Source organism: Anguilla rostrata, chromosome 5 (genome assembly GCF_018555375.3).
Source record: "Anguilla rostrata isolate EN2019 chromosome 5, ASM1855537v3, whole genome shotgun sequence".
In the NCBI taxonomy this organism is placed as follows: Eukaryota; Metazoa; Chordata; class Actinopteri; order Anguilliformes; family Anguillidae; genus Anguilla; species Anguilla rostrata.
In genome coordinates this window covers 24,066,197-24,092,261 of record NC_057937.1, presented here as the reverse complement: position 1 = coordinate 24,092,261, position 26,065 = coordinate 24,066,197, and the positions used below count along the sequence as shown (strand labels likewise).

Sequence of the window (26,065 nt, the reverse complement as noted above, 5' to 3'; positions counted from 1 at the left end):
GAAGTCACTGTGGTTACACCCAATGAGTGGCAGAAAGACTACTGAGTGGCAGCGTCAGCGTTCAGCTTGAATGCCGCGAAAACACAAAAAACACATCTAAAATGGGAAAGAGCTGCTGTGCGATTGACTGTACAAATAGATTCAACAAGAAATCGGCGCTATCTTTTTACAGACTACCGAAAGCTAAAGAAAAGAGAAGCAAATGGATTGCTGCAATTCGCAGAAACAATTGGAATCCAGGCACCGAAACGTGGATTTGCGGTTGTCATTTTGTCATGTTGGATTTTTGGGTAAAATCATACCTTAAGTTATGTACTGTATTGACTAATCATAATGAAATATTTAGCATCTTTCATTTATATTGTGTAACTGTAAAGTTTTGTCAGCATTTATTAAAAACATCCATGATGATGAGACTTGTGTTCTACAAACAAAGGGGGGATGGTTAGATAAGTTATATGCTTGGCTAGCTAACACTATTAAGGTATGATTTTACCCAAAAATCCAACATACCTGACACAAAATAACAACCGTAAATCCACGTTTTGGTGCCTGGATTCGAATTGTTTCTGCGAATTCGTTCAACTAGTTTTTTTCGGTAGCTAAGTCATTTTTACTATTTCCTTTAGCCTACTTAACCAAATAGGCTAATTAGTTGGCAGAAAGCGTAATCAGCTTGCTATATTTGGTAGTCCAGTAGCCTATGCTAAAACAGTTCGCAACTTCGGCTACCTAGCTAGCTAAATCAAACTGGCAAATATTCAATCTGTCAAACGTGTTTGACGGCTTGTCAGTCGTGTACATTCCGTAGCCTAAATGTCTACCTGGGCCATGCTTCATGGATGTGACAAAGCTACTATAATCCCAATTTTGGGATAAACACTGCAAAATTTTCAGTTTCACGAAGCGAATTAAGAGTCTTAAAGTTTATTTGCTGGATAACATACAACACACAATGAAATCACACACACAGAATTTAACAAAATTAACCATCATTGTAAGACTGGCATTTAGAAAGGAACATGTTTTTAACATTTAAGAGACCGACAAGAGCATTTAAGCCAGTGGTTCTCAGAATCGGTCCTGGGGGATCCTCGCGTATTTTGGCTTTTCTCCATTGGTTTTGGTGATCTACAAGGAAAAAAAAAATATATATATATAATAATAATAATAATTAGAAATTCAATGTAGGCTAAATTATTTTTGTCTTCATGCACCAGGTGGAAAACTTGCTATACAAAGTGAGTTGTCATATTTACACGCCTGCAGATCAGTTATTAAAATACTTGGTAGGTCTGTTGATCACCGCTGACAGTGTTAATTTTTATTTGTTGAAAAGTGACTTGCGAACGATCGGTCAGCTAGCGTCACCCAGCAAGTGAACACCAGAAACGGCGATGGAGTAGCAGTTACTGGCTCATTAACTGACGGTGGCGAAAACCTACGGTGATAACTTGCTCGGTTAACAGCAGGTCTACCAGACAGTTATATGAAAACCAGCCTAGTCAAATCACCAGTACACATCTCTGATTGATTGACCATCACAGTGTAGTCGATGTTCTTCCCCTGTGGTTCATATTGCTAATGCGTGAGCTAACCACGGATAGCCTACCTAGATCACTGGCAAGCTGATATGTTAGCTAAGCATATTCGTTTTGCTGAGAAACATAAATTGAAGATAACTGAACATAATTTTATTATTCATGTCATACATATAACGTGATTACATGACACAGTACAGTCACGGATGGAAATTAAACTCCGTAAACATTTGATAATATATTTTAAAACATAATGGCAGACAGTCACCTTGCCTCGAGTTCGTTCTAAAATTGTTTGTTCAGGTTGATGGGCTTTTCCGCAATGTGTCAATCACATTGTAAAAATCACAGAACCGCTTAACTCTATGGTTTTGGCCGCGCCCGCCATAGAGCTTGTAAGTGTAAACATCACCAAGCCACTCCCCACGTTTTCCCGCAAATTTGTCAATGGGAAAATGAATGGGGCAATTTTCAATAAGCAATATTTTTAGTTACAAGTCGGGAACCAGTTAGCTATTGGTATGCGGTACTCATGACATATATGACTCATGAAATATAATATCAGCAGCACGATTGACCCATGAGAAGTCAAGGTACAACGTTGTGTACGTTTAGTACGCTTAGGAACTACACATACCGGTACTGTGCTCACGACGCACGCTTATATCGTCACGGCTCAGCTGGAACATGCTTGCGCTCTTCTAATTCTAGTGTCACTTCGATATCGTATTTCAATTCAAAATTACTGGAAATAACAGATTTGTTACTATTAAGTTATATTGTTTATTTCACATCATAATTGTACGGTCGTGATGACAACATGATTTCCTTTCAGGGATCTATAAAGTACAACCATAGACCGTATAAAAGAGTACAAGCTAACCTAACTAACTTAAGACGTAATTTCAAATGGAATATAACGTCATATATATTTTTATCACAACACAACAACAATATAGCTAGCCAGCATGGTTTTCGATAAATTACCGACAATATATTTACTACTTACTATGTTTTAATAAAACTATTTATTAGAAATTGTCTATCTCTTGCCTACTGCACCTGTCTTGTCTAAGTGCACTGTGATTCTGATTTTCACAATGTGTGTATTCCTTTGTAAGTGCTGTGAGCAGACTGAAAGTCTATGTTACACCGAAGCCTTGCGAAACGAAGTTTCGTTACATCGTGTACTGTACAGCATATGGTTTGTAATGACAAATAAACCTGACTATGCCAGCTAGCTAGCTACCTGCTGATCCAGCCATTCCTAACGTTAACGTTAGCTACCCGAAACTTTATAAACGATATCTTTCATGGTGGCGCTAACAGACCCGCTATTCTACTCTGGCTGTATATGACCTGCTCTACATGGTTGGATTTGGAATGATATTCTCCCTTCTTAACATTATTGTCCTGACCATTGAACAAATGCATTAAGCTAACCTGTGACACTGCATTTGTCGTGGGTATAGCTAGCTAGCCACCGGTGTTGGGTGCAGTTGGCCCTGCTGGTCCAGAGTCAGTTATTTTCTTCTCCTACTAATGGTTAAAGTTAGGACCTGTGAAGGGAAATCTGATCCCAGACCAGCAGTTAGGGGCAGCCAAGGCACCGCACTTGGCGGGTAGACTTACAAGCACACGTGGTTGTGACGTATATCGTGCGACTTTGATTTTAGTGTAGTTCAGGACCACCAACATATCGTAAATCGACATAAATCCGTTATTTTTCCCTCCAGAGATTGAAATAAATAGAACCAAGCACATGCTACGGCAGAGAATGACGGTCCCAAAAAAACGTGAGAAATCTTTTATTTTTAATCGCTACAGATATTTTACAATCAATGATTTTTAAAAAGTCAATAGGATTTTAACATTGGGCTGTGACGTCACGAACCAGACGCCCCCTGGAGGCAATTTGACTTACAAGCTCAATAGAGCTTGTAAGTGAAAACGTCACCAAGCCACTCCCCTCGTTTTCCCGCAAATTTGTCAATGGGAAAATGAATGGGGCAATTTTCAATAAACGACATTTTTAGTTACAAGTCGGGAACCAGTTAGCTATTGGTATGCGGTACTCATGACATATATGACTCATGAAATATAATATCAACAGCACGATTGACCCATGAGAAGTAGGTACAACGTTGTGTACGTTTAGTACGCTTAGGAACTACACATACCGGTACTGTGCTCACGACGCACGCTTATATCGTCACGGCTCAGCTGGAACACGCTTGCGTCCTTCTACTTCTTGTGTCACTTTGATATCGTATTTCAATTTAAAATTACTGGAAATAACAGATTTGTAACTATTAAGTTATATTGTTTATTTCACATCATAATTGTACGGTCGTGATGACAACAGGATTTCCTTTCAGGGATCTATAAAGTACAGCCACAGACCGTATAAAAGAGTACAACCTAACCTAACCTAACTAACTTAAGACGTAATTTCAAATGGAATATAACGTCATATATATTTTTATCACAACACAACAACAATATAGCTAGCCAGCACGGTTTTCGATAAATTACCGACAATATATTGTGGCGATCTTGCCTGTGCATAATGTAAATAATTGTGTTAACTTGTTAGCGGTTAACTTGTCCCGCTCCGCGATCGTGTAAATACTCGTTATGACCGGTGTTATTTTAAATGTGTGTAGCCTGCTAGGAATCGCTTACGTAGCGCTAGCAGCCCCTCGGGTTTATGATTTGTACCGTCACGTTTCTGTCATTAGCCACCTAGCCACTACTGCTGTGTTGTATTCCCTGCCTGTCTCCCCTGTTTTCCCTGTTTTGTGTGTGTCTCGCGCTGCTGTATTCCCGCTGTATAAAAATTATCCGACCTTTATGTGGTGTGACGTTAAGGCTACGTCCTGCTGTGCCTTGGTAGCCAATCACGGCGAATGGGGTTTTGACAAAGGCAAGTTTCGCCCAGCTATCTTTTGTCAGTCTACGAATTGCTGTTGAAGGGATGTCACAAATAAAGCGAAGCTCCCCGGGAGCGATTCGAAAGCAGCCAAGTCCGTCTCCGTCGCTGCTTCCTCGCGAAACCGCCACAATATTTACTACTTACTATGTTTTAATAAAACTATTTATTAGAAATTGTCTATCTCTTGCCTACTGCACCTGTCTTGTCTAAGTGCGCTGTGATTCTGATTTTCACAATCTGTGTAGGCATATTCCTTTGTAAGTGCTGTGAGCAGACTGAAAGTCTGTTACACCGAAGCCTTGCGAAACGAAGTTTCGTTACATCGTGCACTGTACAGCATATGGTTTGTAATGACAAATAAACCTGACTTTGACAGCTAGCTAGCTACCTGCTGATCCAGCCCTTCCTAACGTTAACGTTAGCTAACCGAAACTTTATAAACGATATCTTTCATGCTGGCACTGACAGTCCCGCTAATCTAAACTGGCTGTATATGACCTGCTCTACATGGTTGGATTTGGAATGATTTTCTCCTTTCTTAACTTAACATTATTGTCCTGACCATTGAAAAAATGCATTAAGCTAACCAGTGACACCGCATTTGTCGTGGGTACAGCTAGCCAGCCACCGGTGTTGGGTACATTTGGCCCTATCTGCTGGTCCAGAGTCAGTTATTTTCTTCTCCTACTAATGGTTAAAGTTAGGACCTGGGAAGGGAAATTGATCCCAGACCAGCAGTTAGGGGCAGCCAAGGCACCGCACTTGGCGGGTAGACTTACAAGCACACGTGGTTGTGACGTGTATACGTGCGACTGATTGATTTAGTGTAGTTCAGGACCACCAACACATCGTAAATCGACATAAATCCGTTTTTTTCCCTCCAGAGATTGAAATAAATATAACCAAGCACATGCTACGATAGGGAATGACGGTCCCAAAAAACGTGAGAAATCTTTTATTTTTAATCGCTATAGATATTTTACAATCAATGATTTTAAAAAAGTCAATAGGATTTTAACAGTAGCTTTGTCCATATTTTTTACAGTCTTTGGTTGCATGTAGAGGGAGTGTCGCACGTAAAAACTGTTTTGCATTCGTACTTTTTCTGTTCACAAATGTTAATAAAGCAATTCAGATCACAAAACACATGTAGGTTTTAATTTACAGACGTGACCCTCCCCCCTCACGAAAATCTATATCCACAAACACAAGGTTTTTTTTTTTTTTTACAGGTTCAACTTACAGAGTTTACAAACACGAACCAGTTGCAAGCACAAGTAATTGCTAACAAGTACAAAATACTTTTGGCACTAATTTTAGCCCATACTAGTTCGCTCCACACAGTTCTGTGATCCATATGCAGTTCAGTAACCATGGAAGTTCGAACTACTTTGCGGTCGTGTTCCTTGTAGGTTATTCGTCACTTGTGTGTTCCAAAAATAAGTCATATGGTGAGTCATATTTTGACCAACCAGAGTCTAGTGTTGAATAAATCAACTCGGCTACAACTTCGTTATCGAGTTGTGTCAAGTAAAATCACGCATTGAGTCTTATTCTTATGTGTATTTCGGATATAACTGGGTTGAAAATGTGACTGTAAACCCCTTAGTTTGATAGAAAAGGCAGGAGTTTTCCCATTATAGCCTATAGGGAAATTTAGAGCTGCTGTTTGAGAGCTATTGGTTTCTGCAACTTCTTACTCCTCCTGCCCAACATAGTAACTTGTTAGCAACTTACTTTTTAAAAACACATAACGGCTTCTGAATTCACGGTTGAGATATTAATGGTGTAATTTATCTCGTAGAACAAAACCTGAAACTGTATTCGACATACGTTAACCACAGACCTTATTTTCGACAGAAAACGAAATGCCAATGGGAAAAATGTATTGGAAATTTTCCGAGGGATACCAATGACGGAAGTAACTCCAGAGTTGGCCTACAAAAATACGTAATCACTGTGCGTTAGCCCTTTCATCTTCTTAAATTGACCCTGAAAATATGGCGGCTTCCTTCGTTCGTCTTCTCTGTGGAGGGCTGAGCAGGAGTTTTAAGTGTAAGTGGACAGATAATATTAATGTTCTTGCAGTAGTGTCTTCGAAAATTAATGCTGTACGTTATTACTGAAGACTACACATGATTAAGTCTAGAGTAATGTGGAAATATGTGATGTCGCTCATGTTAGAAATCGTTGACCTTCTATCTCTTCACCTAGCCCAAGTTATTTACCGTTAGCTTGCTAGACTATCTAGTGTGCAATGGCCAAAAAAACTTCAGGATGAAAATAAAGCATTTATATACGTTTATTACAAACATTTACAATACAAACTATTAGAAACTATCGACTAAATGTGTATGCGCATTAGCAATAGTAACGTAACTCTGGTCCAATATAGCAGGATATGCTAAGTAGATTTCTCGCCTGTGACAATATTCCATGTCTCTGCCGGTCACACAGCATTGTTGCCGACGATAGGGTTAGGCTAAGTTAACTTTAGCTTAACTGGCTACCAATAGTCAGTGCTAGTGTACTTGAATACACAAGGGAACCAGACGTCAATGAACCAGAATGTCATGACTGACAGTCGTGTGTTCTCATTAAGGTTAAACATCACTGGCTAATTTGACGTTGTCGTAAAATTTCTTCTTACCGTGAAGAATGCCGGACTTGTTTAAATTCCGGACAGATGCAACTGCTGAGCAAATCTGTCGGTGTTTCCGTCGCACTTTCGACACGAGCATTATCGGAAGCGCTGTCCTAAAATTTCTCCATATCGTGGGTACCACTTGACCTGCAAGCGTAGAAACGTGTCACGTGAAAATCACGGCGACACAAATGCATCGATAAATACCATCTTTGGAAAAAAGAAAGCTATAGACTGTTCTGTTACCGCGATTAGGTCAATCACACGCTCAATCTATTTATGATGCCATCATAACGCGGAGTGTTTGAAACTATAATACCACCCGCTACCAAAACAAGGGGGAAAAGAAAAGATAAAGTGTAGGCTACATGGAAGGTAGGAACTTTTAATAGACCCACTAGTCTGACTGACAACTTCGGGACAAAACTGCCTAACTTTTTAGTGACTAAATCTGAAAAGTAACTTTAACATCCAGTGAGCACTAGTGACTTACTAGTTCAGTATTTTATCATTATTTCTGCAGCCTACTTAATATTTAATGTATATTTAATGTACTGAAACTTGAAAAAAAGTTCAAGTATAAGCTTAAGTATATTTTCCTGATGTGTATGATAGTTCAAAAGTGAACCAAGTGCACTTTTTTATTTTAAGGAAGTATGCTATATTAGTATGCTTATAAAACTCTCAGCTACTGACTGCACAGACAGAGTTGTTATTATTGAGAAGTCATTGAAAAATACATGATAATAGGACAGCACCTTATTCATGTATTCCCACCCTCAGTGAGAACCTTTTTCAGCCAATCTTGACATTCTGTAAGCTTTACATCATTTTATTTTTAGCCAGTTACTAATCATGTTTGAGGTGCAAATCAGGTTTTACCTCTTCTGTACCATTATATATGTATGTTCTATTTACATTCCATATGTAGAGGTTACATCCATGCCGCATGACACCTACACTCCAGCATGACACCCCTGGGAGGGAGATGGTTGGTTGCCACATGGAGAGAGAGCGCACCCACACAAAACATGTCAAATAAACTGCCATCTTCACCCTTCCCCCTCACAGGTTCTGGGCAAAAACAAACTAAAACAAGCTAAAATGACAAAGACAACAAGTAAAACGGCAAGACCACTTTCCTGTGCGTCACCCGTAGCTGGCCTGCTTTCCCAGCCAGCTCCAGCTCCTCCAGCAGGCAAGCTGAGGATTACTTCTTTGGTTCAAGCAAAAACGAAAGACCATCTCCAAAATAAAATGACTAATATCATAAACATGCTCTCAATGTGAGCTCCTGGTCTCAGCCACAAACTGGAGAGCAGGACACCTTTAAACACCTGGGCTGATTAGCTAACGCAGCTCAGGTGCATGTTCTCTCTCCACCAGCTGGTGCAATAGAGACCAATCCACCTCTCCGGCAGATGGAATGCCAAAAGTTGCTGTTTAGCTGCTTAGCAAAGTTTGAGTAAGCCAACCTATTCTGATTTGGAACCAGGAGATAATGGTCGAAATTTAGAACAGGACAAAACCACAACTTATCCAGTCCTGCTCAGATCAATTAAGCCATGCCATTGTTGTGAATTAATGATGTACTCATGCGTTATTTTTTTTCTTTCGTTTGAGTAACAGTTATTTTACTGCTGTGATTGGCATCACAAAAATGATCTTCCCTGGTTTTATTTAGCTAAATAAAACTTCTATATACTGTCAATATTTCTTAAGTACAGCATAAGCTGCGTTTCCACTGCAGGAACCTTCCCTAGGAACTAGGAACCTTTTGAGGAACTGAGTGCGTTTCCACTGCAGGAACCAGGGTCTAAGTTCTGGGGACTTTATTTTACCCCCAAAAAAGGTCCTGCTCGGGGGGTAGTACTTTCCAAAAGTACCAGAACTTTTGGGGTGGGGCGCAAGCGCTGAATATTTATGATTGGTCGACTACTCGCAGTATTTTATTTCAACCGCCATTTTTAAAAAGCTGCGGCCGCAAACCAAATTCATTTCATTATAATATCTATAATTCAAACTTGTATGTTATGCGGCGCAGTAACCTACTTTTGGTTATAGCCTGCCAACGTCTTGGAACAGATGAGAAATTAAGATTGAGGATTATAACGTGCGCTCTTCTGTTCTTTTCTTGCTTTAGTATTCGTTTTATAAAATGTTAAGCATTCGTGCTGGGACAGCATATTACGTACCAAAACATTCAAATGGTTTAATTCGGTTGCTGAATATTTTCTTCCGGATTTTCTTTGTTAGTCCGTTATAATTGACTCAAAACGTTTGACTTCTAGTTATGTGAGGTATGCGGTAGTGCTGCGTAATTTACATTGGGGATACAGTAAAAGGAAACTAGAAATCACCTTCCACACTTTTTGTCAGGGTAAAATAACAGGTTAATTCTAGTAATCGTCCCTTTTGCTTTTTCAGACTGCCATAATTTCACACTGCGATTCCTCAATTCCACAAAAAGACCAGGAAGAATAGACATATTTATGGTGCATGGTTCGCATCTAGAGGGCACACTCCGCTGCTCCGCTAGCAGTAACTTTCAAGTAAAGAAAACGGTGGCTGTACCACTGAAATATTAATTTACATTTTCACGCAAGTCCGAGTTTTCATTCTACTTATTCTTGTCTTTTTGTGATTAGCCTATATTGGAAATGACGGTAAGAGTCAAATTAATCAATTCAACAGCAAATTGTTTACGACGTGTGCATGTTTTCTGCTGTTGTTAACCAGTTATTTGTAGTATGTAAATGCATTCTGTCGCCTCGGATGTCAAGACATGAAAGTGAATGGTCCCATAAAAACATAATGAATGTGTTTGAGAGGATATATAAAACAGTTACAATCTGTATATTGGCCTGTTATATCCTGTTTGTTGCATGACAACGGTCCAAGTCGAACTACCAACGAGAGTTTTGCTTGACAACGGTAAATAATATGCCCAAACGGCCGCGGAAGAATATTTCAATTTCAGGTGATTAAGTCGATAAAAATCAATAAATACTAAAGCAACCATATATTGTCGTTGTATAAGTGGAATAAACCCCTCCGGCTGTCCCAGTTATTGGAAAATAATGTACTTCGTTGGTAGTATGGGGTTACAGAAGAAATCATAGGGCAGATGGACCGACGACGTCGCTTTTACATACGTCAGTGGGCTAATTTGCCTAATCTTCGCGGATCTTTAGACCGCGGTGATAACGCAGACAACAATGGGCTGAAGGAACCTTTTAGTTCCTTGAAAAGTAGTTCCTGGGTGGAAACATGGCTATAGTGTGTTTAAGCTATTTAGCCACAGGTTTAATAGGAAATTAAAACTGGCCTGTTTAGGCAGTGTTTTATTTTAATTCCAATGGAAGACAATTTAAACAAATTCAAATAAATTTCTCTTATGGAAAAAAGTGATAGCCCAACTCTGTTCCTCCTGCAAAAGAATGTCTTGTGAGAAGCATCTGATTAGTGTATCTTAATCCTCTTCTTCCTCTATAGTCTGTAGACTATGCAAATTGTCAGTATGCCCTGTGCAGTGCACAAGGCTTTTAAAGGAAATCAAGAGGTGATTGGCTATTAACAAATGCACCTGTACCACACCCTCGGATAATATATTCCGTATAATCCAGCCCATTTTTCAGGCACGCTGCACGTTTTGCACTGTGCACTCCTTGCCTCTGGTCACAAATACCAACATTCATAAGCCATGCCATTGACTGCACCCATCCTCTGTGCAACATTGATTCCGGAAAATATAGAGCTCATGGACTTGGTGTGAAAAGCTCTGTATCCCCCAGCCTCCCCTTCCTGCCGTGTGCAGTCTTCCCAGCGCATTCTTCATAGTTAATTATCTCTGTTCGTGATATGTCAATGAGAATTTGTTTTCAAGGCAGCCTGCTCCCATAAAATTCCTTATTGAAAAATGGCATTCAATGGTCAAATTCTTTAACTTAATTTGCGATATGTCAGCAGTTCTGACTGTTTATCACAAGGATGATAAGCAGCACTATACTGAACATATACCATTTGGTCTCTCACCTCAACTGTGACCTGCTAAACCCATTTTATTTGCTGAGATAGATCCCCTGTAGAATTTTTGCTACATTCGGTTCTACTCCGACTTTACACTAGGTTGGGCAGTGGAGGATGGGCTCCCCCTCTATAGCTGGGTTCCTCTTGAGATTTCTTTCCATTGTGGAGTTTTTTCTCACAACCGCTTGAGGGTTTTCTCCCCACTGGGACTTTTTTATTTTTTTTGTTACCTCATGTACTTGTTATTTGGGGGTTCAGGCCTGGTGTTTGCTCTATTTTCTCTGTTTCTTGCCTTTGTGATAGTTCACTTAAAAAGCACTATACAAATAAAATTGAATTGAATGAACGTGTACTGCAGTGTGCAAATGCATAAATTCTAAAGGGAATCTTCAACTGAGTCTTATAGGCTTATTTGTGACAACCATGATGCGTGTAGCCAATTTCAATTTAGCTATTAAGATTTCTTGTCATTAGTCGTTTGAGATTCTTGACTCCTTTAGACAATAATTTTGACTAAAATGGCCAGTCAGACTACCTCTACTTCAAAAACTGCTGACAAGGACATTGTCTCCTTGCACCTCCTAGTGTTGTTGGTGACTACTGCTGACAGAGTTTTCTAAAATTGTACCATGTCATTCTACTGTCAATATTTGGGACTAAATATGGAATAAATATACAACCTTACCATTGGTTTTACACATAGAGATGTCCCTTTTGAGACTGAGTGGTCATTATCTTGGACAATCCGTTTGTGAAATATACTCATTTGTGACGCCTGGGTACCTTCCAAAATAGCTGTGCGTAATACCACATGCTGTTTACGTTGTTACCCTTTTTAGTACAATCTGGCTTGTTTGAAAACTATTTTATCCAGTAGGTGACAGTATAAGCTTCATAACGATGTATAACGTGTCTAATTTGACTTTTGGGAATATTGTTTTGTAAGCCAGCGTAACCGACAATTGTCTCATCACTACCTTACGCATTCACTCTGTGATAGAAGCACCAGGCGAAACGCTGTTGATGAGTCATGCCATTAAAAAAAAAAAAATCCTCATTATACCACTAACCTATTTAAAGACACTGAGTTTCAAAAATAACAAATATAGCCGAAATATTTTGAGCATTAATACTTACATAGCGATGATGAAATGTTATCTGTGTTCAGTAGATAGAGATAGAGACAGAGACAGTAAATCAATGTTGAACTTCCATCCTCTTATGTCTTACTCCAGGAAACGATCTCGGTCAGCTCGGTCCATCAGCAAACATATGGCTTAGCTATGCTCTGAAGTCCTCTATAATAATAATCAGTGTTTCCTGTGGAATTAATCTCTTGGTGTCGTGGTGGGTGTCCGAAAGGGGGGGGGGGGGCATGTAGCAAAGGCAAAAAAGTTTAAGACTGTGAAAACGTAACCTCTTGAGACTTCTTAAAGGTTTCTTTTTTTAATATCTAAATCTATCTTATAGCTCTGACGAGCTCTTGATACAAGGAATAACAGTTTGCAAGAGCTAAAAGGTAGTTTTAGATGTACTTTAAAACCATAAAAGGTTTGTTAACCTTTGTATTGTTTGTAAATATTGAAGCAAAATAGGCCTGTATTTTGAGTTATGGTGGCGTGAAAACAATTAAAAGAGCACATTGTCCATCTAGAAGTTCTATCTTCACCAAAATTGATACTCAAGAAAAGTAACATATTGCACTTTAAAAGGGACACTTCTGCTAAATTAACTCAATTACCATGACAAAATAGTACTTAGAATGTATTATCTTTTTATTTAACAATATAATTTGAGCTGGGTCCACATTCAAAGCCCTCTCTCTCTGTCTCTCTCACACTCAGTGAGAGAGTTTACATGCATTGTCCATGCAAAAAAAAGGAAAAAGTGAGAAAAATGGCTTTAAAGATTCTGTTCTGTTACATTCTAATTCTACTGAGAATTAGATATGATACAAAATTTCCTAACTAACTTAGATGCTTGATTAATGTCTTTTTTATTAGCTAGTTTTATCTGTTCATTTCTGGACACTGCAGCAGCTTGTGAGACTGCTCCTCTCGTTATAATCATAATCGTCATTAGAATGCAGCCCTCTTTGTCAGCTGTAGCAACTGTAGCCTTACTCTCAGTTTTGCTAGCTCACTACATTCACAAAACCTTAAAAATAAACACTTTCCCTTTCGTTTTCATGGGAAAAAATCACCATGTTGTAGTATGGAAATGGAAGTAGTTGAATCACTCAAACATTTTAAATGCCCTAAAATATATATATATATATATATTTTTTTTTTTTGGTGTTTTGCCAACAATTTGCGGCCGCGACATCTGATGGGCTTCTCCAGGTCACCATTTTAATCATATGTATTGTACCATTATAACAGAAGCTCTAGATTTAAAAAAAAAAAAAAAAAAAAGGTAGGCACATAGCCTACGTAGCTCAACTGGAACAGGTTCCGCTTCGGCTGAAACAAACACTGTTTATTTTCAGATAACGTTACATTTTTATCATATTTATTTTTTACTTGTCTGATCAGACAACTGCATGAGGCATTCCACTTGCCCGAACAGAGTTAGGATCCGCCAGTTGTCATCACCGAATGATAGTTAACGCCAGTGCTTCAGATGGGCAGGAGCTGTCGGGAATTGTATATGAGTACCGACTCTTCTTTTGCTTACCAACATTAATTTATTTTAAACAGTATGTATTTTGAGGAGTAGGTACCGGCACTTATTTGGTCCAATTAAAACACTGGTTAACACTATGGTATTTTTGTAATATTTGAAACGTCGCTACCTACCTTTTCCTTGTCTTGGCTGAAGAAAAAAAAGTGATGCTTTGACAGACCGTGCGACATTCGCGCGCTGCAAGTCTTCCGACCGCCTCTGAAAGGAGCAAGCACGGAGGCCTAGGCTCTTTTTTGAAAATAAATATGTGGATGCGACGGTATGGATTTGAAAGCGCATTTAGGCAGAAATATTTTGAAAGTTTAACATTTTTAATTTATGAATTTAACATATAGGCTATATACAGTATATATATATATATATTTTTTATTTTTTTAATTTTAATTTTTTTTTTTTATTATGGTGTGGCGGCAAGGATTTTGCCGCGGCGCCACGCCAAAACCTTACCAGTGGTAACGTTGATAATAATATTTTCCAATCATTGATATCGTTTTGTCAGATGCAGTGTCTTTTACTGCTATCACAGAGTGAGTGTGTGAGTTAATGCGACGATGAGAACTTTCGGTTATGCTGAGCTATGAAACACTAAACGGATTGTGCAAGACCATATATGACCACTCTGTCTCAAAAGGGACATCTCTACGCGTAAAAACCAACGGTGAGGTTTTGTATTTATTCAACGTTTAGTCCCAGATATTGACTGTTGAATGACATTGTATAATTTTTTGAAAACTTTGTCTTGTTTACTTCGTTATTCAGCGAGCACCATTTTCACTTCTGTATTGGCATATCTTAGGGCTGTTGTTGGGTTTATCTTGTTTCTATGACGGAAAATGATTTTTTAGTGGTGAAAGAATATTTTTATGAATGCCAGATAGACAGTATTCTCCATTAGGTCATGGGTGGGGGGTGTAGTTGCAGATGAGACTGCAGGGAGGGGGTGCTTGTTAAATGAACGACCAGAACGACAATGGTGGCACTGCAAAACTCCATATTCGGCATAGTTGTCGTGTACTGTCTACTAATGAAATTAAAACAAGGCGTTTCTGTTTTCAACTCACACTTTGATTGCAGGAGCAATGAATGTCTGAGTTGAACAATCTAGGCATGCCAGCATGCCGATCACTAGGGGGTTTGCGCTAAGAGGTTAGCTTTTTAACTGTTTGGCGCAATTTTCTTTCTCTAGATTCCCACCCACGTCAATTTCACCATATTTGATTTTCAGCAGTTTAGAATTTTGTGAAAAACACATTTTAAACATCATCTTGTGAACTGTTGACTGGATCAATATGAAATTTGGGATGTATCATCATCAGAGTAGGATGACCAAAACTTAAGTTAGCTGTCAGGTCAGACAATACTGTAAACAAAGAAATTTAAATAAACAAAATTGGAATGCTTAAAAACATGCTGTCAGTAGTCTAATGAATGTTCATGTGGGTGTAGCTTTTTTTATAAAATCACATTTTCCTTGTAGACATGCAACACTTGCATTGCTGACTAAGAGCCTAATTTGGAATACAACAAATATGCAAATAGCCAATTTGGCTGTGGCTAATGGAAAGCCATATTATTTACAGTACACCCTACTTCATCAGATGAACAACTTTGCCTTAAGAACCAAGATCACCAACCATTTAAATTTTCCAGCATTTAGAATTTTTAACAAAAGCAACTTTCGCGATCTTGTCCTAGGCAGTGATGATCTGGCAATATGACACAGTAAGCAAATGCTACTAGGGCCGCCTGACGATAGACCACTCAGAATGTATTATTACTTTGATATAAAAAGGAAAATTACTAAATTGTGTCTTACTATTTGTATTCATAAAACCTATTTCAGCAACCAAAAACATTTTATATTGGCTCTCTTTTTTATATTTTTTTATAAACAATGTTAAGCACCAATAATCCCCGCATCGCTAATCTGCTCCTTTGAGCAGTGATAGTCCAGTCATAGCCTAGCAACCATTGCTAGACAGTGGACCTCCATTAAGCTTTAACATAACCTAGCATCACATAATGATGAGAACAGGCCATTCAGCCCAACAATGCTTGCCATTTTCCTGACTAAATTAGTGTTCTTGTTACCTACAGACTAGATGGTATCTAACATCATATCAAGCCTAGTCTTGGAAAATCCCCTGAGTTTGTGCCCCTACTATGTGACCTGGCAGGCTATTCCACACATTGCCTACTCTTGGAAAAAATTGTGTGAAGAGTCTTCCTAATGTCTGTACGGAATTTACCTTTTGCTAATTTCTATTTATGTCCCCTCGTTCAGAACAGAACTCAACCTGTAGAATCTATTGTAGTTCACTGAGGCTTTTGTATTCATAAAGGAGATTGATGGTAAATGGACTGCATTTATATAGCGCTTTTATCCAAAGTGCTTTACAATTGATGCCTCTCATTCACCCATTCACACACACACTCACACACCAACGGTGAAAGGCTGCCATGCAAGGTACCAATCAACTCGTTGGGAGCTTCGACTTTGACACGCCCAGGGCGAGGGATCGAACCGGCAACCCTCCGACTGCCAGACAACCACTCTTACCTTTATTTATTTATTTTTACGATTTTAACCAATACATAACCCCTCATGCAAACCCTTTTTGTTCACAGGCCCCTACCTGGAAATACTAAGTTTAGCCTTGGAATTGATATGGATTAGTTGGTAGTCCCTATTATAGGAGGAACAAAATATTTTCACTTCCTAAAAAAATGTCTTCACTTGAGTATGAAGAATGCTTCTGTTTTTCTTCTTAATTAAAATTCTGTTAGCTGCTCTTGCTTCCAATTGCGTTCAGGAAAGAAAGAGTCGAATTTGATGGTGAAAGACAGTTTAGCTCTTTAATTCTTGGTTACAGATCTGTGTGGTCTTATGAGCTTCTCCAGTCTAACACAACCCATCATTGAAAAATGGCACAGCTTAAGTACAATCTCTTAACAATGGGGTCTGGCCAGGAGGAAAGGCTTCGTGCATGTGATAATTCACTCCTTCCCTGGTTCTTTTTCCTGGCTAGATCAATGACTCTTCACATATTATAATTTCTATTCACCCAGGGTTGCTTTCCAATGGCTCTCGGCACCTAAGTCTCGGGGGAGAGCTTGCATTTGAAAGGGTACTCAACACCCAGACCGGAAACAGGATGGGTGTGGGGACTTAAACAGATTATAACTCTGAAACTTTAAATAAGGTACATTACTAAAAAAAACACCAAAACACCAAAATCTAACAAGTATATCTCCAAAATCAAAAGTGTCAGCTCCGGTATATCACCTTACATTACAAGAAGGTTGTATGGAGTAACCACATTGTAGAGCCTGTCGTGTCTAGGAAACGACAGACTTCCACGCCAATCGTCAATCTGTAAAAAACAATTTCACGAGGGAAAAGACACAACAGCAGCAAGCTCTTCAGAAAGTTCAGACTTTATTGCACAGGTGCACAAAGCCGGATCAATTCAGCAGAATTGAACCCCGATTGTCAGTTTTGCATACATTTTATACACAAATTGTGCCCACAACCCCCCTTTGACATATTCCTAAAAATACCAGCCATCTGGTCTTTTTGGCACAGTAAAAAGTTTCAACTTCCCGTTCGTGGGTCAGTTTGACTTTCTTGGCACAAAGATGATTTTCGGTCCTTATGATGTTCTTAATGTATCAATAATTAATCTTATTAGTGGACAGGTGCCCCAAAACTGATTTTTGGTTCTATTGATGTTCTTAATTAATCTATTGATGTTCTTAATTAATCTTCATCAGTGGACTGGTACCCCAATTTTCCCTTACTTTGTACTTTCCCACTATGCACACACGTCATTGCTTTCTGTATTTTTCCATTATACATACAAGTTCACAGAGTTATAGCCTCCTGTACTTTTTCACTTTATTCAGGTTACACATGGGTCACTGTAAAGTATTAGTTTTCTAGCATATTTCTAAGTTTTCTAGCATATTTCTATTGGGTAATAACGTTTTGTTAGTTTTTTGGATTATATTTTTAGTAATATATGATTCGTTTTTGGTTAGTGTTATCTGCTGGAATTATTATTTGATTAGTTTTTTCTGCTTAGTGAGTAAGTATGATTTTTCTTAAGCCTTCTGCATTTGCCTTTTTTCTACAGTGGATACTGTGGTTTCTTGTGTTACCATACGCTTTGCTGCAACTACTGATATAGAGTTATTGGATTACATATTGATTATATTAGTATATAGTTATACATGTGATATATGAGTGTATATAATTTTTATCATGAAGCATTGAGAGTTTGGAGGAAACAGTCTGATCAACATTGACAGGAATACCCTTTAACAAAAAAACTTTAACATGTGACGTCATCACACTCATGGGGAGTCTCAAAATTCTCCTACAAGCCATGTAAATTGAGCATAACATTGCTTTATAATGTCAGCAAAAATATCAGCAGAGTACCTGATGGAAATATGTTTAGAGAACTGATGTTGGTAAATAAAACTTATTTATTTATTTTATTTTGATGACATGAGAACCAATTGAAATGAAAAATGTTTTTGCAATAATTCTAAAATAGAATGAGAATTACTGTTGGTATTGTAATGCCTGTAAAACGTTGCTTACAATGCCTTAAAGTATTCAGACCCCTTCACTTTTTCCACATTTTGTTACATTACTGCCTTATTCTAAAATTAATTAAATTCATTTTTATTCTTATCAGTCTACACACAATACCCCATAATGACAAAATGAGAACAGGTTTTAAGAAATTTTTGCAAATGTATTAAAAATAAATAACTGAAATATCACATTGACATAAGTATTCAGACCCTTTGCTATGACACACAAAATTGAGCTGAGGTGCATCCTGTTTCCATTGATCCTATTTAAAATGTTTCTACAACTTGATTGGAGTCCTTCTTAAATGGAAGAAGTTTGGAACCACCAGAGCTGGCTGCTCGGCCAAATTGAGCAATCAGGGGAGAAGGGCCTTTGTCAGGGAGGTGACCAAGATCCCAATGGTCACTCTGACAGAGGATCAGAGTTCCTTTGAAGAGATGGGAGAACCTTCCAGAAGGACAACCATCTCTGCAGCACTCCACCAATAAGGGCAATATGGTAGAGTGGCCAGATGGAAGCCACTCCTCAGTAAAAGGCACATGACAGCCCGTTTTGAGTGCCAAAAGGCACATAAAGGACTCTCAGACCATGAGAAACAGGATTCTCTAATCTGATGAAACCAAGATTGAACTCTTTTGCCACAATGCCAACGTCTAGAGGAAACCAGGCACCGCTCATCACCTGGCTAATAACATACCTACATTGAAGCATTGTGGTGGCAGCATCATGCTGTGGGGATGTTTTTTAGCGGCAGGAACTGGGAGACTAGTCAGGATCGAGGGAATGATGAACAGTGCAAAGTGCAGAGAGATCCTTGATGAAAACCTGCACCAGAGCACTCAGACTGATTTGAAGGTTCACCTTCCAACAGGACAGCGACCCTAAGCACACAGCCAAGACAACGCAGGTGTGGCTTCGGGACAAGTCTGTGAGTGTCCTTGAGTGGCCCAGCCAGAGCCCGGACTTGAACCCGATCGAACATCTCTGGAGAGACCTGAAAATAGCTATGCAGCAATGCTCCCCGTCCAACCTAACAGAGCTTGAGAGCATCTGCAGAGAAGAATGGGAGAAATACCCCAAATGAAGGTGTGCCAGGCTTGTACCGTCATATCCAAGAAGACTTGAGGCTGTAATTGCTGCCAGAGTTGCCTCAACAAAGTACTGAGTAAAGGGTCTGAATACTTATGTAAACGTGATATTTCAGTTTTTTATTTTTAAAGGAGTACCATGGTGATTTTCACACTTTCTCGGTTTTATGTGCTATTTGCACAAGAGGCATTGAAGAAACACAATGAGCAAAGTATTAAATATGTCCGTTCTGTATTTTTGGAGAAATATGCGTTTTAAATTCATCGTCCTATTTTCAACCGGTTGAGAAAGTTGTCATTTTGCTGCGTCACGAATACAGTAACCACTCCCATTTCCACGCTCCGTAAAGAAATCTGACAGGACACACCGTCCTGCTGTTCAGACAATGCAAATATTTGACTAACGTTAGGTTCACTTAGAGTGCCTTTAGATTATTTCTGGTTATATTCATTTAGCTAGCTAGCTAACGTTAGCTAGCTAGGAGGTTTGCTTTCGTAAGGCAATGTTATCGATAACGTTAGCTTGCTAGTTTGGTTTTATGATGACGTTATAGTTGTGCTTTTATCTTAACTTGGCTAGCTAGATAGCAAAAATTATAATTGGATATAAGTCAACGTCCTTACCTTAGCTATCTATCGAAACTTGATATACTACTAAGCCAGCTAGCTTGTGAAAATTCAGTCTCCCAAAGAGAGCGCGTAGCATGGGGGTAGCTATGGTAACGGGGCACGGTCTGTCAATCATAGCTAACTGACAGTTCTCATTACCACGCCCAGACGGTTCGGGTGAATTTTTATAGTGGGAAGTTTAGGCTTAGAAAAATACGTTTTAAAGTACATTGAAATGACTGAAGAATAAAAAAATTATGCACATTTGTTTTGTTGTTGCCTAAAGACAACTGGGAAGTGTCACGTTCAACCACCATGGTACTCCTTTAATAAATTTGCAAAAATTTCTAAACCTGATTTGACTTTTTCATTATAGTGTATTGTGTGTAGATTGATACTGCACTGTATATCCCTATACTTATAATTGTCAGTTTAGTAGTACAATGTATAGGGTAAACGTCCCTATTAAGCCCACGTACCATATAAGCCCACTTGCAACTTCTGAGTCAAATTTAAAAAAACTACATCATTTTTTGCCGTGTGATGTTTTTTCGAATGAAGCTGCTTGTTACGTAAATTACACTTTTTATTGTAAGTCAATCACATTTGTCGATATTGAGTTATTGAAGCATATGTGTGGCATGTGCCTGCTGATCCCAGAAGAAGTTGCAAAAAAACTTAGGTGATTTTGGTACCCTCAGATAATAACATTTTTTGTATATTTCTACTCCTGTTTTTGGAAAGTACTCACTTGTTATCAAAATTTAAGTGATTAGTGTTTTGAATGAGACATATGTTAGAATATTACCTGAATTAGAAATATTGTGTCTTTTGAAATCAAAATATGAGTTTTAGCACGCTAGCAAACAGACCACATGCTGCATCAATACAGTAGCTACATAGTATGGTTCATTGCAATGACATAAAGCATGATAAGCATGTATAGTTTATATTTTTGTATGCAGTTTATATTATTATACTGTTAAATAGACAATAAATGTGTATGTTTATCTTTATTTATTTTTTAATTAACATTTTTACCTGGTGGGCTTAAAGGGGACTCTAGCAAAAAAATCACACTGTCTGAGGTGGATATAAATGAGTATAGCTAATTACTTCTCTACATGATCAATTTATACTTTTCATATTATGTTAGTGCACCATATATAGATTTATTTCATATAGTTGTTTTTTAATGTCATGTGAGTAGAATCAAATATTCTGTCTTTTAACCATAAATTCGCTGATGTTCCCTTTAAGCCCACCTGTTCCCATTAAGCCCACTTTACTGTGTTTCAATGGGGATTTTCTCCCTTTTGACCTTTGAACCATTTTCCTCCCTAATTTTGATCTCACCTGATGAATCAGCTCCATAATTCAGATAATTAATACCCATATTTAAATATCAGTGATATTGCAGCGGTCAATTGATTCTGGATAGGCCTGTGTTCTATCTTAACATTAGCAATAATTTTATAATCTTTACTTTTCAGATGAGTTTTAGTTTAAGATGACTAAAACACGAAAGAACTACAGTTCATGCCCATTCATGATAGAAGCGCAAGTTCATCCTCTGCAAAGCAGGGCAGTAGGGACCTGGACCATTCTATTTGCGCAATCATGAGGTCATTGAAAATCTACAAAAATAAGATGAAAGCCATGAACGACTTGCTAGCGTAAGACAAAGACAACCACAACATGGGCTAAAGATTGAAGCAAACAAATAGAATAAAGCTTAGACCACCCTATAACCTGTTATGTTACACTACTAAGATGGAGCATGGAGCAAATGATAGCCTTACTAAAACGATACAATCACCTCAAAGAGCATAGGCCTACGTTTAGTCTAGGAGAAAGTAGAAATTGCAGAAATATTGACATCTTTCTTGTTTATTTTGTTTAAGTTATAGGCTAATGATACATGAGCTTCAATATGTTATGACTGATGTCTCCTCATAATGAACTGTATGTTTTAATGTTACTCCACAATGAACTGAATGGTTTTAAAATGTGTTTTTACAGTGTTTTCAAACTACTATCCTAAATGTGATTAACATTTGAAAAGTTATTTAATTGTAAATCCTGAAATTGACTAATTTACTATCCTTAGAACATTAGTATTGAACTTGAAATTGTTTTTCATTCAGTCAGTCGGTCTTCAGAAATCTTCATAAAAACACCTGCACTTTCAACCAGCTGACTGGACCAGAAATTTTGACCAATTTCAAATGCCAACAGCACACCATAGGATAGAGATACAGACAAAATGACAACACATATTGAAAGATGAAGTATTGAAGAGTAATTTCCACTATAGTTTTGATTTTGTTCGTAAATAGTTTTTTGGCTACATTCCAAAGAAGACATGTTGTAAGTTTAACTTTTTCTGTGTTGACAACACAGCAAAAAGGCTGGTCATGCCTATTTCAAATGCCATTTACAGGCCATAGGATAGGAGTGGAGACAAAATGAAAATAGCTATTGAGAGCTAAGAGATTACAGATGTGAATAGAACAAGTTTGTATTGTTAAGATTTTTTAAATATATATTTATTTATCAACAAATCATGAAGTGGGCTTATTTGGAACACCCATGGGCTTAAAGGGTACGTTAGGTACCCATTAAGCCCATGCCAGACTTTTGACATATTTTGACAAATTAAACAATAAAAACATTAGAAATTGGTATAAATGAATTATTGACACTTCAAATGAGAGATTAGACTTTCATTATAACTAAAATGTTCTCACTTAAATTGGGGCAGTATACATGAAAAATGTCTGAAAAGCGGATTTGGTGGGCTTAATAGGGACGTTTACCCTACATGGTAGCATTTGTATTTCATTACAAGAACCGTAAAAAACAACGTGTAACATTAGAATAGCATTAATTCTTCCGTTTCACTTCTCTCTCAATTGCATGCCGTTCTTCATGGAAATAAACCCAGAAAGTGCACTTTCACTTTCATCTCCTGAACCATCATCTTCATCATTAGAATGAAGTATGGCATGAAGTGGCAGTTCTGCTGATAACGTTCATTTCTGAAACATGTTTCTGAAGTGTTAGAACTGCAGCACTGCATGTGTGTGTTGTGCAGCTAGCACTGTTGGTGACAAAATAGCGAAATTTAGAGAAATGTAGTCGTGGTTTTCAAATGCAAATCTGGATTTATTGTCTGTTGATTCAACATATTTGAGAGTTGCAAATCTCCACTGCAAAACAAAAAAAAAATGATCCTACGTTCAGAAATAAGGGAGTTATTGTACAAGATTAAAGGGGGTGTTATATGATGCAAATTGGTGTCATCCGGGTTCAAAGAGTTGAACAGAGACATTTCAGTTATTACTTCTACACGTCCTCTCCTGTTCCCTCACACCCTGCCACCCCAAGCCACCCTTACTATAATTTTAGTTTAAAAAGATTTCATTGGTGTTGACACTATTATTGATAGCCTTGACAGCTTCCATCCAGGCTGTCTGCACCACCCTACTTTTTTCATTCCTTCACCTCTCTGCCACCCAGCTCCACCCAATGCACCAATACCTCTCTAATTCAGGTGCAGCCCATAACATTTGTACAGGTCACCCCTGTCCCAAAAGGAGTCCAAGTGTGTTGTAAACCTGTACACCTCTTTCCTAAGCCAGCTGTATAGCCATGTGTTAAACCTCTAAATAAAACTTTGCTTCACTACCGTGGAAGGTATGACTAGCATTTTCACCTAGCTCCACAAATTTGTCTTGCAGAACCTCAAACCTACCCTTACCCATGTCATTGGTTTGTACGGGATCCCTGCCCACTCTGGCCAGGAACTTGTTTGCATGCTCCAGGAGATTTCCTACCTGGGCACCAGGCAGGCAACACACCGTATGGGATTCCTTGTTGTACGCACTTTGTGCCTACCTCTCTAATAAGTGAGTCCTCCACTATCACCAACTCCCATTTTTGGGAGGTTGTGGCCATCTGGGTGCACAATGGCTCATCAGACTATTCATGCTGTGGGTCAAGGGCCTGGTCCAATTCCTGTATAGGCTGGAATTTGTTGGACACCACAACCTCTGGAGATGCTGCCCCTGTGTGGTGCATGCCCACTTGCTCCTGGTTATACACTTTGTTGTACGTCGCTCTGGATAAGAGCGTCTGCCAAATGCCTGTAATGTTATGCCCTTTTCTGTGCTTGTGTACTACGGTCACCATACTATCTCTCCCTGACTGCTTTGTACTCCCTCCCCCTCCCAGCTGTGACATACACACCAGTTTTTTAAAGGACATGCTATTCAGAACTCTAGAACCCTACCAATTTTGAACTGTCGAGTCCAACAAGCTGGCCCTCAAGATCAAGATCTCAAGGTGCTCAAAGAACCAGAAACGGTGGCAGGCAAACTCCACCAGGAAGTGGCTTTCCAGAAATGCGATCATCCTGCAGTCCTAACACAGCTTTGGCCACATTTTTACCCCTAACTATCACCCTATATCCCCATAATTCTACTGTAAGTTTCTGTCATTAAATTACATTACATTTATTTAGGAGATGCTTTTATCCATAGCGACATATAAAAGTGCATATCAAGGTCATTGGAACAACTACAAAACGGGTTTGATAAGTTACAGTACTCATTTCGTATAGTTATTCATAGCCAAGAACACAGTCCAGCTCACGCAGTGCACATTATTCTGACCTAAGCTATGCTAAGTCAAACTAGGATGGCAGTACAAGCTACAACATTAGAACAATAATACAAAGTAAAATAAGTGCTGGAATGAAGGTACAGTTGAGGCCAAAAGTTTAGCCTAGGTGTATGTAAAGATATTAAAACTCCCTTTTTCACAACTCTGCACATTTCATGTTACCATACATTTCTTTAGGCAAGTCAATTAGGGCATCTACTTTGTTCACATCAGAGGTAATTTTAAAACAATCGATTAGAGACAGATTTTTTTCAGCTTTAATTCACTATATCAGAATTCCAGTGGGTCAAAAGTTTACATACACCAAGTTGACTCTCTTTAAACAGTCTGGAAGATTCCAGAAATTGATGTAGTGACTTTTAGAAGCTTCAGATTGAGTTAATTTTGGAGTTAATTGGCACCTGTGGCTGTATTTAAGGGCCTATCTTTAGAGCCACTGCCTTTTTGCCCTTGATGCCATGAGAAAATCCAATCAACTCAGCCAAGACCTCAGGAAAAAAATTGTGGACCTCCACAAGTCCGGTTCCTCCTTAGGAGCAATTTCCAAACAACTGAAGGTACCACGAGCATCTGTACAAACAATTGTATGAAAATATAAAAAATCTTGGGACCACACAGACACTGTATCGTTCAGGAAGGAGGCACACATTTACAGTGCTGAATGAACTTTGGTCCTTTCAACTGAACCCCAAGACAACAACAGAGGAAGGAGTTGGAGGCGTCAGGTACCAAGGCATCTACATCCACCATTAAGAGAATCCTACATAGCCATGGCCTGAAATGCTGTCACACAAGGACCGGCATAAAAAACCCAGAATGAAGTTTGCAGGTGATCATCAGGACAAAGACCTAGCCTTTTGGAGTAGGTGTTCTCTGGTCAGGTTAGTTTGAAATAAAAATTGAACTGTTTGGCGAAAATGATCAGCCATATATGGAGGAAAAATGGTGAGGCTTTTAATCCATCCAAAGAACACCATCCCAACTGTGAAGAATGGGGGTGGCAGCATCATGTTGTGGGGTGTTTTGCTGGAAAAGGGACTGGTTCACTTCAGAAAATAGATAGCATCATGAGAAAGTAGAATTATCTAGAAATACTGAAGCAACACCTCAAGACATCAGGTAGAAAGTTAAAACTTGGTCGCAACTTGGTCTTCCAGCCGGACAATGATCCTAAGCATACCTCCAAAGTTGTAACAAAATGGCTTAAGGACAACAAAGTGAAAGTATTGGAGTGGCCATCAC

At 38.6% G+C, this 26,065-nt stretch overlaps 1 protein-coding gene and 1 long non-coding RNA gene across 3 annotated transcripts in view; one reads left to right on the top strand and one right to left on the bottom strand.

Moving 5' to 3' along the window:
• Positions 1–911: 911 nt before the first annotated feature.
• Positions 912–7,439, bottom strand: LOC135256070 (uncharacterized). Its single transcript, XR_010330357.1, has 2 exons — positions 7,127–7,439; positions 912–1,131 (listed from the first exon to the last, which is right to left on the bottom strand). It is a non-coding gene; the product is annotated as an uncharacterized LOC135256070 (long non-coding RNA).
• ndufs3 (NADH:ubiquinone oxidoreductase core subunit S3) overlaps positions 6,373–26,065 on the top strand; it is a 129,536-nt gene continuing 109,843 nt past the window's right edge. Inside the window, exon 1 of one of the 2 annotated variants that reach the window (XM_064337954.1) lies at positions 6,373–6,531. In XM_064337954.1, coding sequence (XP_064194024.1) covers positions 6,477–6,531 — 55 coding nt within the window. In that variant the 5' untranslated portion in view covers positions 6,373–6,476. The remainder of the gene's footprint in view (positions 6,532–26,065) is intronic. The other variant, XM_064337953.1, reaches the window with a different exon arrangement.